This window comes from Talpa europaea, assembly GCF_964194135.1.
Source record: "Talpa europaea genome assembly, chromosome: 15".
In the NCBI taxonomy this organism is placed as follows: Eukaryota; Metazoa; Chordata; class Mammalia; order Eulipotyphla; family Talpidae; genus Talpa; species Talpa europaea.
In genome coordinates this window covers 57,142,490-57,156,061 of record NC_140083.1, presented here as the reverse complement: position 1 = coordinate 57,156,061, position 13,572 = coordinate 57,142,490, and the positions used below count along the sequence as shown (strand labels likewise).

General features: G+C 34.8%; 1 protein-coding gene across 2 annotated transcripts in view; it reads left to right on the top strand.

Annotated features, from left to right (window-relative positions):
* AEBP2 (AE binding protein 2) overlaps positions 1–10,405 on the top strand; it is a gene marked incomplete at both ends in the record, with an annotated part of 64,601 nt that extends 54,196 nt beyond the window's left edge. The window contains 4 exons of one of the 2 annotated variants that reach the window (XM_084255373.1): positions 5,482–5,549; positions 7,455–7,568; positions 9,790–9,816; positions 10,360–10,405. In XM_084255373.1, coding sequence (XP_084111499.1) covers positions 5,482–5,549; positions 7,455–7,568; positions 9,790–9,816; positions 10,360–10,405 — 255 coding nt within the window. The remainder of the gene's footprint in view (positions 1–5,481; positions 5,550–7,454; positions 7,569–9,789; positions 9,817–10,359) is intronic. The other variant, XM_084255374.1, reaches the window with a different exon arrangement.
* Between the last annotated feature and the right edge of the window lie 3,167 nt (positions 10,406–13,572).

Sequence of the window (13,572 nt, the reverse complement as noted above, 5' to 3'; positions counted from 1 at the left end):
TGTTTTCTCATTCCCTTTTGCCTTCCTTCCTTCCTTCCTTCCTTCCTTCCTTCCTTCCTTCCTTCCTTCCTTCCTTCCTTCCTTCCTTCCTTCCTTCCTTCCTTCCTTCCTTCCTTCCTTCCTTCCTTCCTTCCTTCCTTCCTTCCTTCCTTCCTTCCTTCCTTCCTTCCTTCCTTCCTTCCTTCCTTCCTTCCTTCCTTCCTTCCTTCCTTCCTTCCTTCCTTCCTTCCTTCCTTCCTTCCTTCCTTCCTTCCTTCCTTCCTTCCTTCCTTCCTTCCTTCCTTCCTTCCTTCCTTCCTTCCTCCCTCCCTCCCTCCCTCCCTCCCTCCCTCCCTCCCTCCCTCCCTCCCTCCCTCCCTCCCTCCCTCCCTCCCTCCCTCCCTCCCTCCCTCCCTCCCTCCCCTCCCTCCCTCCCTCCCTCCCCCCCTCCCTCCCTCCCCCCCTCCCTCCCTCCCTCCCTCCCCCCCCTCCCCCCTCTCTCCCCTCCCCTCCCCTCCCCTCCCCTCCCCTCCCCTCCCCTCCCCTCCCCTCCCCTCCCCTCCCCTCCCCTCCCCTCCCCTCTTTTTTTTTTTTTTTTTTGTGTGGGACCCTCGCCAGTGGCCGGGGATTGAACTGGTGCTGCAGAGGCTGCGGGCAACCTCGCAACCCAGCGCTTAACCACTGCGCCACCAGGGGAGGCCCTCCTTTTGATTTCTTATTTGTCTGTTTTTATTTTGTTCCATATAGATCACCTATTAACTTTCTGGTGCATGCTGATGCCTGATGTGCTGCTGTGTCTGTCTCTGTTCTCCTCCCTATCCTCCCCCCCCACCCCCCACCCCCCACCTTTTTTTTTTTCAAATGTAAAGAGTAACTGCCCACACTGCTGATTGTCCCTGGTAGATTTTCGTTTTAAAGATTAGAAGAATGTTGTAATGATTTTGTGATAATCAGCATAAGGTTTGAATGGTAAAATACTGTAACTGTTCTCTAAAGAAGGTTGAAAGAGGATCTTGTATTTTATTTTTATGCAATAATATCTCAGTCTAAAATGAAACAACAAAACAATGTAGAGTGGGGTTTTTTAATGGAGTAAATTAAAATGGAGTCATACATGACATAATTTAAAGCAAATATATCAAATGTTATGAAATTAAATTGAGAGCTTTCTATTAGCATCAAACTATCACTGTCATCTAATTTGAAATTTCCAGGCCATGAAAATTAGGAATTACAGAGATTGTGTCTCTGTGACAGTACAGTTGTAGTAATTAAGTGTTATTCCATAAGGGTTTGTAAACCTTTGCCCCTGTTCCATTCATGGATTCCAGGGTAAGAACTTTCGTATTATTTAAATGAAATGTTTTATAATAACAAAAGGAAAATAAAAAACAGACTAGTAGCTAGTATCACTAAAATTCAGGTTAGTTTTTTAATGTGTAGGGTAGAATTGTTAATGCTGGAAATTAGGTTGGTAAGGGTATGAGTGAGAGTAAAGATACAGAAAAAGATTATTTACTTTTGGTTTTTGAAATATAAAACAACCTAGATTTATACTTTAGTTAAAAGTGCAGGAGATTTTAAATACAAAAGGGCAGTGTTGGTTATCACTTCTGCCTCTTTGAATCTCGACTTTTCCTAACTCCTATAATAGGGTTTTATTGCATTTCACTTTTTCTTCTATGTATGTATCCTTACTTTCCATTCAAAATTCCCAATTTTGATTTCGAGTCACAAAATTAAAGGCAAGAAGCTAAGTGGTTAGGCACAAAGGAAAGGAAACCTTTTCTGAAATAGGAGTACCTGAGAGATGTGTGTTTGGGTTGGAGGAAAGGTGTGCCATAAGTATGTTTTTTTTAAAGGACATTGGATGCACAGTTATCTAAATAAGGATGAAAGAGCTGGAAGGAAAATTAAGGGTTTGAAGAATAAAGTTAAATGTGCCAGTGCTTGGGATTTACAAACCAATGACAGTTGAATTCCTCCTTTCATGTTTGATAACGTAAGTTTATGGTGTAGCAGGCCTGTTGTTATTTTTTTCAAAGGTCAAAAGATGTATTCACCAGACCCCAGAGTGTGCACTTAAATGTTGAGCAGTTATGTTATGTCAGGCACTAATGATAGAGCAGTATAGTAAACCATGCCTAGAATCTGTTGGAAGAAACATGAAGCACAAAATAGTACAATTCTTTAAAAAAAAAAAAAAAGATTTATTTATTTATGCATAGAAGAACTGGGGTACAAGCCAGAGGTACGAGGGGTGAGAGGATTCACCAGAGACACAGTGGGGAGCAGAACTGGCAGAATGACCAAAATACACTGCTGAGGGGAGCAGCAGGTAAGACAGAAGAGGTCTGCTGCGCCATGTGGGGTAGCTCCCTGTCTGGCCCGGAAAGGAACTCATGCTGCAGTGGCTGCGGGATAGCTTCACAGTGCTGTGCTTAACCCCTTGTGCCACAAAGGAGGCCCAAAATCAGTAAAATCCTAAAAGCTTCAAGGAAGTTGAAAGCATGTCGTTTAGTTATTAGAGGAATGGGCATCATAACCGGATGCTTGAAAAACTGAGGAAGCTGGTGTGACTGGAGGAAGTGAGGCAGAGGAACTAGGGAATTGAGTCAGATGGATAATAGGAAGAACCTTGAGAACATGCTTTTTTTTTTTTTTTTTTTATTCATGTGATGGGAAGCCTTGAAAGAATTTGATAGCTGTAGTCTTACGTGACTTTTTTTTAGTTAATTATTTTTATTGAGGTCTAATAAACTGCACCCATTAAACAACACTATGAGTTTGACAGTTGTACTTACCTATGAAACTACCCCCACCTCACAAAGTTAAGTTACAGAATGTTTACATCATTCAGAAATTTCATGATGTAGCTTTGTGATTAATTCATCTCTTTCCACTGTCTACTTTAGAAAACCCACTGATCTCTTCTTGATTTGTGTAGATTTTTTTTTTTAATTTTTCTAGAGGCATGGTTTTTTTTTTTGTTTTTATTTATTTGTTTGCTTGTTTGTTTTGTTTATACATGCACTGGGTACAGTCAGAAGCACGGGAGGGTGAGAGAATTCACCAGAGCCAGAGCGGGGAGCAGAGCAGGCAGAAGGACCGAAGTACACTGCTGAGGGGAGCAGCAGGCAGCAGAAGAGGTCTGCGCGCCATGTGGGACCCTCCTCCGTTGGCAGGGGAGCAGCCGGGGATCGAACCGGCGCCGCAGAGGCCGCGGGCAGCTTCGCAACCCAGCGCTCAACCGCTGCGCCACCGGGGAGGCCTGATCCATGTAGATTTTAATGTGCTCACATTTGTCTCTGTGTTGAGAACAGATTTTTGGCCATGTGGAGGATCAGTTGATCAGTCTTTTCAGATGAAAAAAGACTTGAAATGGTGGGGTAGAAGTGCTGCAGAGAATTAGGAGTATCTCTTGAATACTGCCAAGAATTATGGATGAATTGGATATTAGGTATGATAACCAAAGGAAAGGACAGTTCCATTGTTTTGGGGTTTGGCAACTGGCAAAGGGATGGAGATGCAATTTACTAGAGACTGGGATGGGTGCAGATTGGGGAAGAGGGAAGAATCAAGAGCTGGAATTTTGACACGTTCTGCAGAGCTCATGTAAATGAATATAAGAGTCTGAGTTCTAAGAGGTATGGTTACGGGCGTTTTCAACTGGATAAGATCACCTGGGAACTCAATATAAATAGAAAATAGAAGAGAGGAGAAATCTGAGGTTTGGGACTCACGAACATTTAATGACTCAGAGCGCAACTGATGTAATGAAAATAATATTTAGTAGTGATCAAGTATCTCTACGTACACAGGAATAGTGACTAAATAGTGGAGCGTTTTCCTTGGAGCAGTTCCTTGTGATGGAATCCTTAAGACTCTCCATGGCAGAAATAGTCATTCACCAAACAAAAAGAACTAAAATAGGGGTGATCTTAGAAGCTTGGAAAGAAGATGAAAATAATTTTTCTAGTTATAGAAGACGTATGTGAAGGTTTAAGAGTATGATACTTAACATTTGCCATCAATTGAGAAATTGAGCAGTAAGAGTGATTTGCACTCCCAGGTGACATTGGGGGCGCAGGGGAACCTTGGCTGCAGAAAATTCAGAAAAGTAGAGTGTATTCTGAAGTATGCTTGAGTAGAAAGGAAGAAGGCATCCATAGTGGAAAAAGGCCTTTGGACACTGGAGTAAGTAAGTGCTCTAGGTGAGCGAGGTCTCCAAAGTTCCCTAAATGAGGGAAGGTGTTAATGGAGAGAGTATATGTTAAACAGAATGAATCACTTCTCTTGATAGTCCAGATGTTCAAACCTAACCAAAAATTTAAATTTAAATTTGCTGGTTATCAAATTAGATTTTATAGCAATAACCATGCTAGTAACAGTTTGCAGAAAAATATGTATGTGAGGTACTACGCTGGCAGAAAAATGCATATGTGAGGTACTACGCTGTACAGTTTGTCTTGGTCTTTAATTGAAACAATTTCTTTCGAGCCTTCTCCAGAAGAGGTCAGCAGAATCCTAGTTACTAATCTCTTTGCTTGCTGTGCTTGGTTGCTTTGCATTGTTTTTATATCTTCTTTCTTTACAGAGGTATTTTGTCTTAGCATCTTCCAATTTGTCCTTGGTCTTTTTAAATTAGTTTCATTGCTAAGTCAAGAATTAGGGTACTTAACTACATATTTTTAAATAGTGGGGGAGAAAATGTTTATAAAGTGATGTTTTTATTCAGTTTATTGAGGATGACATAACATTTTGTGTGGCTGTTTGGAACTTCTTAGTAAAAATACTGAGATTTCTGTGTAAGCACTAAATTGCTAATTTTCAATGTGGAAGCTGTGAGAGTTATAAAATACCATACAATACCAATATAGCTTTTCACATAAAACTTATTCTTCAGAATGAACTTAGGTGGACTCCTTGAAGTTGAACCTAAATAATATCAGGCTAATGTTCATAAAGCCAGCTACAAAGAGGCCCCTCTCTTCAAGCAAATAACAAATGCCTCATTTTTTGTTAGATTAATAAATTAGAGAAATTTACCTTTATAGCAGTATTAAAATGTACTTTTCTTTAAAATACTCCAACCGTTATAGAATTTCAGTTGGCAGTCAGTCTAGCTAAACTACAGATGTAGCAAATAGTCAAAGAGAATTTTCAGTTTCTTAATGCATATCTATAGATTGGGTGTTTAGCTGCACAAAGCATCTTGAGTTTCCCTTTCTCACTCATTTGAAAATGTATCAAAGATGAAATTGCCACATAGCAGGGAAGAGAGTAGGATGTTGTGATGGTAGTTCAATCCAGGACTTGAATATTTACAAAGTCCTTGATTAAGATCAAAAAAATTTTTGAATAAAATTTTTTGTTGATTTTCCATTGGTTTACACAGCTATGATTTTTGGAGTACATTGTCACTCTTCAATGTAGAATGTTTTTAATATATTAAAATAATGTTTTAAAAGTTTTTTGTGATTTCTTTCATATCATTACTAGGTAATAGCTAAGAGAAAAGAGGATTCTGGAAAGATAAAACTTTTGCTTCATTGGATGCCTGAAGACATGTAAGTATTTTCCTTAAATTTTATATTAAAAATTACTTATTGAATTAAAATAAAAATTCTTAAATTGTAAAACATTTTAAGATGTCAGGATTAAAAAAATGACTTGTGAAAGTCTTATAGTACCTGGTTCAAGGTGGAAGCTTTATAACTAGTATTTTATTGTATTAAATAAAAGGGTGGCATTTAAAAATTATTTTTAGGATGTGATTTTTTTGGGATATTTAATATCCTTTAAGCAGTTTGTAAACAGCCTTATGTGTGCCTTTTCTTGAATAACTTTTTAAAATTCTAACATTCTGTGATATTGTACAGAAAAAACAACAGGCTAGTCTTCTAGTAGCATCACATGAATTTCAATAACTTCTTATAGAATTTCTGGCTCAGATTCTCCTTAATTTATATATTTCATGTTTAATTTTTCCTTTATCCACTCATTACATTTTATTCTTGTTGCAAAAGGTAACAAGGTAAAAGATGTATTTTGGGTAAAATTGGTAGGTACCATGAATACAATAAATTTAAATGATTTGTATCTCATCATGTATATTTACTTTTTCAAAAATTAACAGTATGTAGTTAATGTTCATCCTTGTGAGTAAATACTTTTCTAAGTATTTTCTAAGTGTTGCTTTCCATACTCTATTTTAAGGAGATGGCAATGTAATGTGAGTTCTTAATTAGATTTGGGAGTTTACAGTGCACTTTGTGTATCATTGTGAAGAAATCTATTTAGCTGTTTTAATTCTGTGATTATCAACCTTCCACCACTTTTTTCTTTTTGCTCTTCCACCCTCCTCCCAAGTTTTGTGGAAATACTACTGTAAAATATTTTGAAATGGCCATATAAAGTTAGTTTGTGGAATAGACATTGCCTACTTCAAAGTTTGTACCAGTTTGTAATCCCCTCTGTATATTAGAGTTTATTTCTCTGGTTTATTATTAACACTGGCTAATTATCATTCTTGCTTTTTGGGTTTTTTTAATTACTAAGATAAATTTTAAACTGTTCCTATCTTTTGTGAATTTACTAATTTGGTGAGTGGACACTGCTTTGACTCCCTGTTTCCTTTTCCTAGGGAGTTCATGTGTTTCATGCTGATTTGTAAGAGTTCATTTTATATTAAGGTTATGAAATAATTCAAAAATCTGTGTATTCTTACTATTTTGTAAATTGATTAGTTATACAGAATGCATTTTGAATTTCACTGTAGAATTAACTTTTCAATTCCGTTCTTTGATTTTGGTGTTTTTTTTTTTTTTTTTTTTTCAATTTATTTGTACAAGAACCGGGGTACAGGCCAGATGTGCGGGAGGGTGAGAGGATTCACCAGAGAGAATGGGGGAACAGAACGGTAGACTGATGGTATACACTGCAGAGGGGAGCAGCGGGCGCGACAGGAGAGGCCTGCCACGTTATGTGGGATTCTCCCTGGCCGGCCGGGAATTGAACCTGCACTGCAGAGGCTGCGGACAGCTTCACAGTGTGGCGTTCAACTGCCTGTGCCAGGGAGGCCCCCCCCCCCCACCTTTTTTTTTTTTAAGGGGAGTATATCTGATAGGGTTTTTACTTATTTCTCAATAAAAAAGTGTGCTGCCATATTTTCATTAATTCAAGTTCTAGAATGAGTTTTACTTGGTGAGCTCAAAGACAAACAGTCTGGTCTAGTATGTGTTCATGAGTTTCTTGACTTTGCCACCAGAAATTGCTTATTCATTCCCAAACTCGTACTTAAAATTTTAGCCTGCTATTTCTTAGTTGGGATTCCATCATAGTTAGGTAGATTGATGAGAGTCCTTGACTTCTAAGGAGTTTGTTAACCGAAGTCAAACTGGCAGGAGGGACTGGGGAATGTGAAGGCATATGAAGAAAAAATGTAAAATTGTGACTTGTTTTTCAATTCACAGTCTGCCTGATGTATGGGTGAATGAAAGTGAACGACATCAATTAAAAACTAAAGTAGTTCATTTATCAAAGCTACCCAAAGATACTGCCTTGCTTTTGGATCCAAACATATACAGGTAATTTAATTCTTGATGTTTTATTTTTGGAATTTTGATCTGAAGTCTACCTAAATTCTGAATATAAGATTAGGACTTGTTTTTAAGCATTGAATTTTGGTTCCAAGCATATATTGCTTTCTGAAACTTTATGTATGGAAGTTATAGTGATAAGATTGATAACATCTTAGTAAAGTTAATATGCTATTTTAATTACAGATGTATCTTAAGTTGCTTAGATTATATGTACACACAGTATTTTAAAATGAAGTGCATTTTTAGCCTGTAATTCTTTTTATAATGTCAGGTTTTTATGGAACCGGGACTGTATTTCATGTGCCCTAAACACCAGAGAGATGGCTGAATTCTTTAAATTTACATGCTTTCCAAATTTTTCAAAAGAGCAGTTTAAATATTGTTGTGTTTTAAAGATTTGTTAATGCTTTTCTGATCTTAGCTTTGTTTTAGTGTGCTGTCCATTTGAAGGTATGGGGGTGGGACAGATGAAAGAGACCAGCATATTTGACTGAGTGCTGATTCATTTTGTTAGGTATATTACATGTACTTCATCCTCGCAGCAGCCCTGTGGAGTAGGTGTTAACTCTATTTCACAGACTGGTAAATGGAAGCAAGAGGTTAAATACTTTGTCTTAGGTTACACAGAGTATTTGACCAGACTCCATGCTGCCTCCATCTAAATGATATATACTAGGGTGAATTTAAAAATGCTTTAAAACTAGTTTTTAAAAGATACTCTTAATAATCTTTGTTTTTTAAATAAATTTAAATTTACTAGGTATTTTGCATTGTGTAATAATATGGTGATATAAGAATATGGTGATATAAAATAATTGATAATCTCAAATGTGAACTTTTACCTATCATAAAGAGAATATGTCCTTTTTAATTGCTACAAAATAGCATTTAAGGTTCTGACTATGCTGTGACTCAGCTTTTTGGAATGTTATTCTATATAATATAATTTCTGTAATGAGACATCTTCTTGGAATAAAATTCTAATATAATATCATTTCTGTAATGAGACATCTTGGAATAAAATTCTAACATAATGGGCCTTGGCCTGTGGAAACATTGAGGCTTCGAGTTTTACCTTAAAGGAAATGACTCGGACATACGCTCCCTAAAATAAGAAAAAGTCACATGTACCTTTCTCTTTATAAAGAAAAATAATTGAATATTCTTTATTTACTGATACCTTATTTAGAGCTTATTTCTGCTTACTCTTTGAAGGGATTAATTAAAATTAGCATTCATAAAGAGTGGTATTTTGGGAGTGCCACTCTGCTACTAGAACTGGTAAATATCCCTTAGACAAAGAGTTAATAAATCTTAATTTGAATATTATGACTCAGTTTTGTGCTTCTGTCCTTCATTGTGTTTCTTCCTCTCTTAGACTCTTCTTTTCACTTAGAATCTGCATATACTCACACTGGTTTTTCTTGAGCTATATTGGAAGTAATTCAGATATTTTAGTGAAAAGAGACCTAATAAAATAACCTTCAGGCTCAGAACTGATGTTAAAAAGTGATTGGGGAGGATTGAATTGCAGTTCTTAAAGTGTAATTCTGCAGTTATTTCTCATTTCATTCATGGATAGTGAAGATGTTTTTAACACCTGGAGGTGTGTTTGTGGATTTAATTTTAACTGTAATCCTCCTTCAACTCTTCCCCCCATCTTAGCACTTTACTTTAGCAATAAACTTTCATGCATCTGCTATACCAGAAATTAGAATTGAGTCTATCCTAAAGTGGAACAGGGTAATAGAATCAACTGCATTTGCCCTGGTATAACAGTGTCTGACTTTGATCAGAAAGACATGAAATTAAGTAAAATGAGGAGAAATGTATTCTTAGGAGAAATTTGCTACTTGTGAACATCTCACAAGCATGGCAAACCTTTCAAAAATATTTTCTCTTCAAAATGAGACTAAAAAGAACTTATTTATGATCTAAACACCTGTCTTACTTTAAAGTGCTAGTTTAAAATAGATGTGCTGGACATGGAATTTTTGAAAGAAACACATTAGCAGACTATAAAATGATTTATTAAAATGCTATATTATGTAATTAAATTTGCACCTGTTGTGAGACTTTTGAAATAAATTTTAACAATTATCACATTGCCTACATATAACAAATATTTTAAATATCTTTTTAAGTATTCAATGTATTTTTGATTCGGTTGAATGAAAGAATATTCCTTTTTTTCTCTTTCTTCTAGAACAATGCCGCAGAAGAGGTTGAAGAGGTAAAAAATAAATAAATACATAAAAAGCAAACAAGCGGGGACACCTGCAGTCTTAGTCACTGACAATGGGTTTAGTAAAAGTTGCACATTAGAGTCAACCCCCTTCCTTTTTTTTTTTTAATTCAGTATTTAGAATAATATTTATGCTTAGTGTAAACATTCTGTGAATGAAGTAGGCTCTTCTGTGGAATATATTAATATATTACTGTATATCCACATTTTCATGGAATGGTACTGTGGGAGACTGAGCAAACACTCTTCTGGCAACTTAGTGGAACAGCTTCTTAAAGGCTTTGCATGCTCGCTGCTTTAAGCTGCTTTTTTTCCCCCTTTAATGAGTACAGTAGGTCATATTGAAAAGAAAAACAATGACAACATGTGCCCTTACAAATACCAAAAGCACTGTAAGGATATTTTTCTTGACAGTGTCTATTGATTTGAAGTCATGTTAGGAAATATTTAACAATGAAAATTATCAGAGATAATTTACCTTTCAACTATGATAAATAGATGTGATTGGTTGCCATTTGTGTTCTTTTGCAGAACTCTGATAAGAAAAGTGTTCAATTTGTATTTAAGCAAACAGTGAACGACATTTGCAATCAACTAAAAATTCGTCTATCGAATTAGGGCTGAAAATTTCTGTTAAAGAGTGTTGCAGTATGTCTGGTGGCTCCCTTTTCAGGACTAGGGCTTTCTCATGGAGTACAGTATGTTAATATTTACCTATCTAACTAATCTGTTAACGGTTTTTGAAAAACCTCTATTTCAAATTATTTGAATAATCTTCATGTTTTCATTTTAACCTATATAAGACTCTAATTTTTTTTTTCTGAGGAAAACATTTGGTTTATGATTTTTTTAAAATATAAGATAAACTGTATTTTTTTGTTTTTTAAGTATCTTCAGACAGAATCTTTATGCACCAAAGTTGGTTTTGAAAGGAAAATAAAATCACTTTCTTGCTTGGTAAGCAAGAAGCCATATGGATTTTTTTTTTTTACTTACAGAAATGGAAATATGTGTAACTTGTTAGTATTGTATCAAACAAATGTTGCATAGAGATAATAGAACATTGCTTGTAAATAATTCAGCAGATTTGTAATATATTTTTATATTATGAAATGTACTGTAGATGTTTTTCTAGAGGCATGAAAGTTAAATGTATATATTATGGGTAGAAATAATATTGAAGGATATTGTAATTCACTAGTGCTGCCAGAGGAATTGTTAATAAAGCACCTTCTTTAACAATAAATGTCTTTTACAGACTTAAGGGACTATGTACTACTGTTAATATCTATAAGAACAAAACACATTGAACATCCTTCCAGAAAGTCTTTGAGGGAGGACCTATACCCATAATAGAATTATGGCACTCATTTCTGACAGTGACTGTGAAATCAATTATTTCCTTACTGTTGGAAGGACATATTGTAAAGTATGTGGTTATATGCAGTCAAACTGCAGAAAATACTCCTGATTTGAGGAGTTTTCACTTTACTACGATATAAAAACCAGCAGTTTTTACACTAAATTTTTTAAAGAAAGAATAGACAAAAATATAGAATTAAGCCTTTGGTTCCAAAATGGGAAAGGTTCCATGATACATAAATCATTTCTCATTTACTTTAAAAAATAGTAAAAAATTTTGGGAGACTTTATTCATTAACAATGGGGTAAAGAGCTATATACATGAAATGAGTCATATAAAATTAAATGAAGTGCAAATAGAAGCACTGCTACTATAAGACATTCTGGAATGGTTGTTTAATAAGGGTATTATCCACATGACCTGTAGTAAATGTGATTTTATTTTTAAAATGAAAAGAAAAGCAGTGTGTTTTCTTACTTTTTTTCCTTTTGCTTAAGCACTTCATCAATTGCTTTATTCTGTATCTACAAAGTACTCTGCAATCTCTTTTGTTGTTTTTAAATTTTGATTTGTTATAAAATTGCCAAATAGAAGTCTTTCAGATATATAGTTTGTACCTGTATTTTTTATTGCCTCATGTTCTTGTCATTCTTAATTGACCGATGATTGTAGACCTTGCCTGAGTATTTTTTCTAATAAAACAAAGCAAATCATCTTTAGCTTCAAAATTGTAACAATTTCACTTAAATTTTAAAACGACATCTGAAATATACATCTAATATTTTCTTAGGGGCACAGTGAATAAATTTGTTTCTTTCATTGTGAAGAAATATTTAGATGTCAAAACTAAATTTTACAGTCATATATTAGTCTCTGAGTACTTGATCATTCATAGTCCTTGCTGCTTATCTGACTTTGGTCTGATACTGTTATTAACATACCAAAAACAATATGGAATTGAAATAGTTTCATAACATGTATGTATACATACACACACAAGCAACTATGATTGGGAAATAAGTGTGAAAATTTGTGTTGTTTTGTTGATGTCTACCCATCAATAATTCAGAATCTACTGTGTAGTTCAGCAGACTTAATGACAGCTCACTGGCATCCTCATCATAGATGTCTTGTTTCTGCCTTCTCCCTGTAGTAGCAGTGAGACCTTAGTGGCCTATAAGCCTAAAATTATTTACTGTCTAACTTAATAAATTTGCCAGCCCGTGGTATGATCATAATTTTTTAAGAAAAGTAAACTTAGACCACACAACTTGCATTTTAATATGGTAGTATTATTAACATTGGTAATAAACCAGTACTTTAAATTGCTGTAAAAACTGTTCAATATACTTTATAGTAAATACTGCTATATTAGGAAGTTGCAACAAATGGTGCTTTTTTTTTTTCTTCCAAACTTTTACATTGGGTTTCTTAATGGTTATTAACATTTCACCATTTGTGTTTTGTATTTTGTTTTACTAAGTAGGACTAAATGAGATTTTGTATATCAGATCTTGTTTAAACCACAGGGCACATCTCAAAGAATTTTGGAAGTGGAAAATATTGTAAAATTTAAAGTTGTTTATTTTTCTAATAAACTTACTTTTTCATATATAAATCTTCCCTAAAATGGAACAAATTACTTCTGAATTTCAGATGGAAGGAACTTGAAATGGATAGTAGTTAACTCTCAATGCATATTTTGGATTTTTTTTTTAACACTCATTAAAGGCATTGATAATCATGTCCGCAAAACCTTTGACTGTAAACTTTATCCCTTTCACACCTTAATAAAGTATTTTATATATGCAAGTACTCTTAAAAGGTTAGAATTTGCCATAGTTATTTAAAACATCTTTTGTTGTTTGCTATTTCAAATATTTTTTTAATACGTGGGCAATAAAAGTGTTACATGCTTGAATAAAAAATGGGAATATATGGTTGAAGTCTTTAAAATAGTTGGTGGGGGGGGTGCTATTTATAAGGTAACATTTTCAAAAAAGTAATTCCTCTACATAAGTTCTCTAAAACAAATGTTAACTTTAGCTAGATTCTCAATGTGAAAAGCTGATATATTTGTGTAAACAGACTGGTGAACTTGTAAGTAGATATATGGGAACATTTATACTTTTACAAAATTGAGCTAAGTTGTACATATCATTTGAATGCTTTGGGTTTTTTTTAGGGAGGAAAACATATTTTGGGTGTTTTCAATGAAAAATATTTTATATTCTACAAAATGTAGAAAATAGTTCTTGAAAGACAATAGCATTAAGACAGCTCCTATTTGTGTATTTTGGGTGTTTGATAAGGACTTCCTGAGCTGGAGGATGGTGACTGGCATTTCCATACATACAAATGTCCTGCAGTGCTGGTCATCA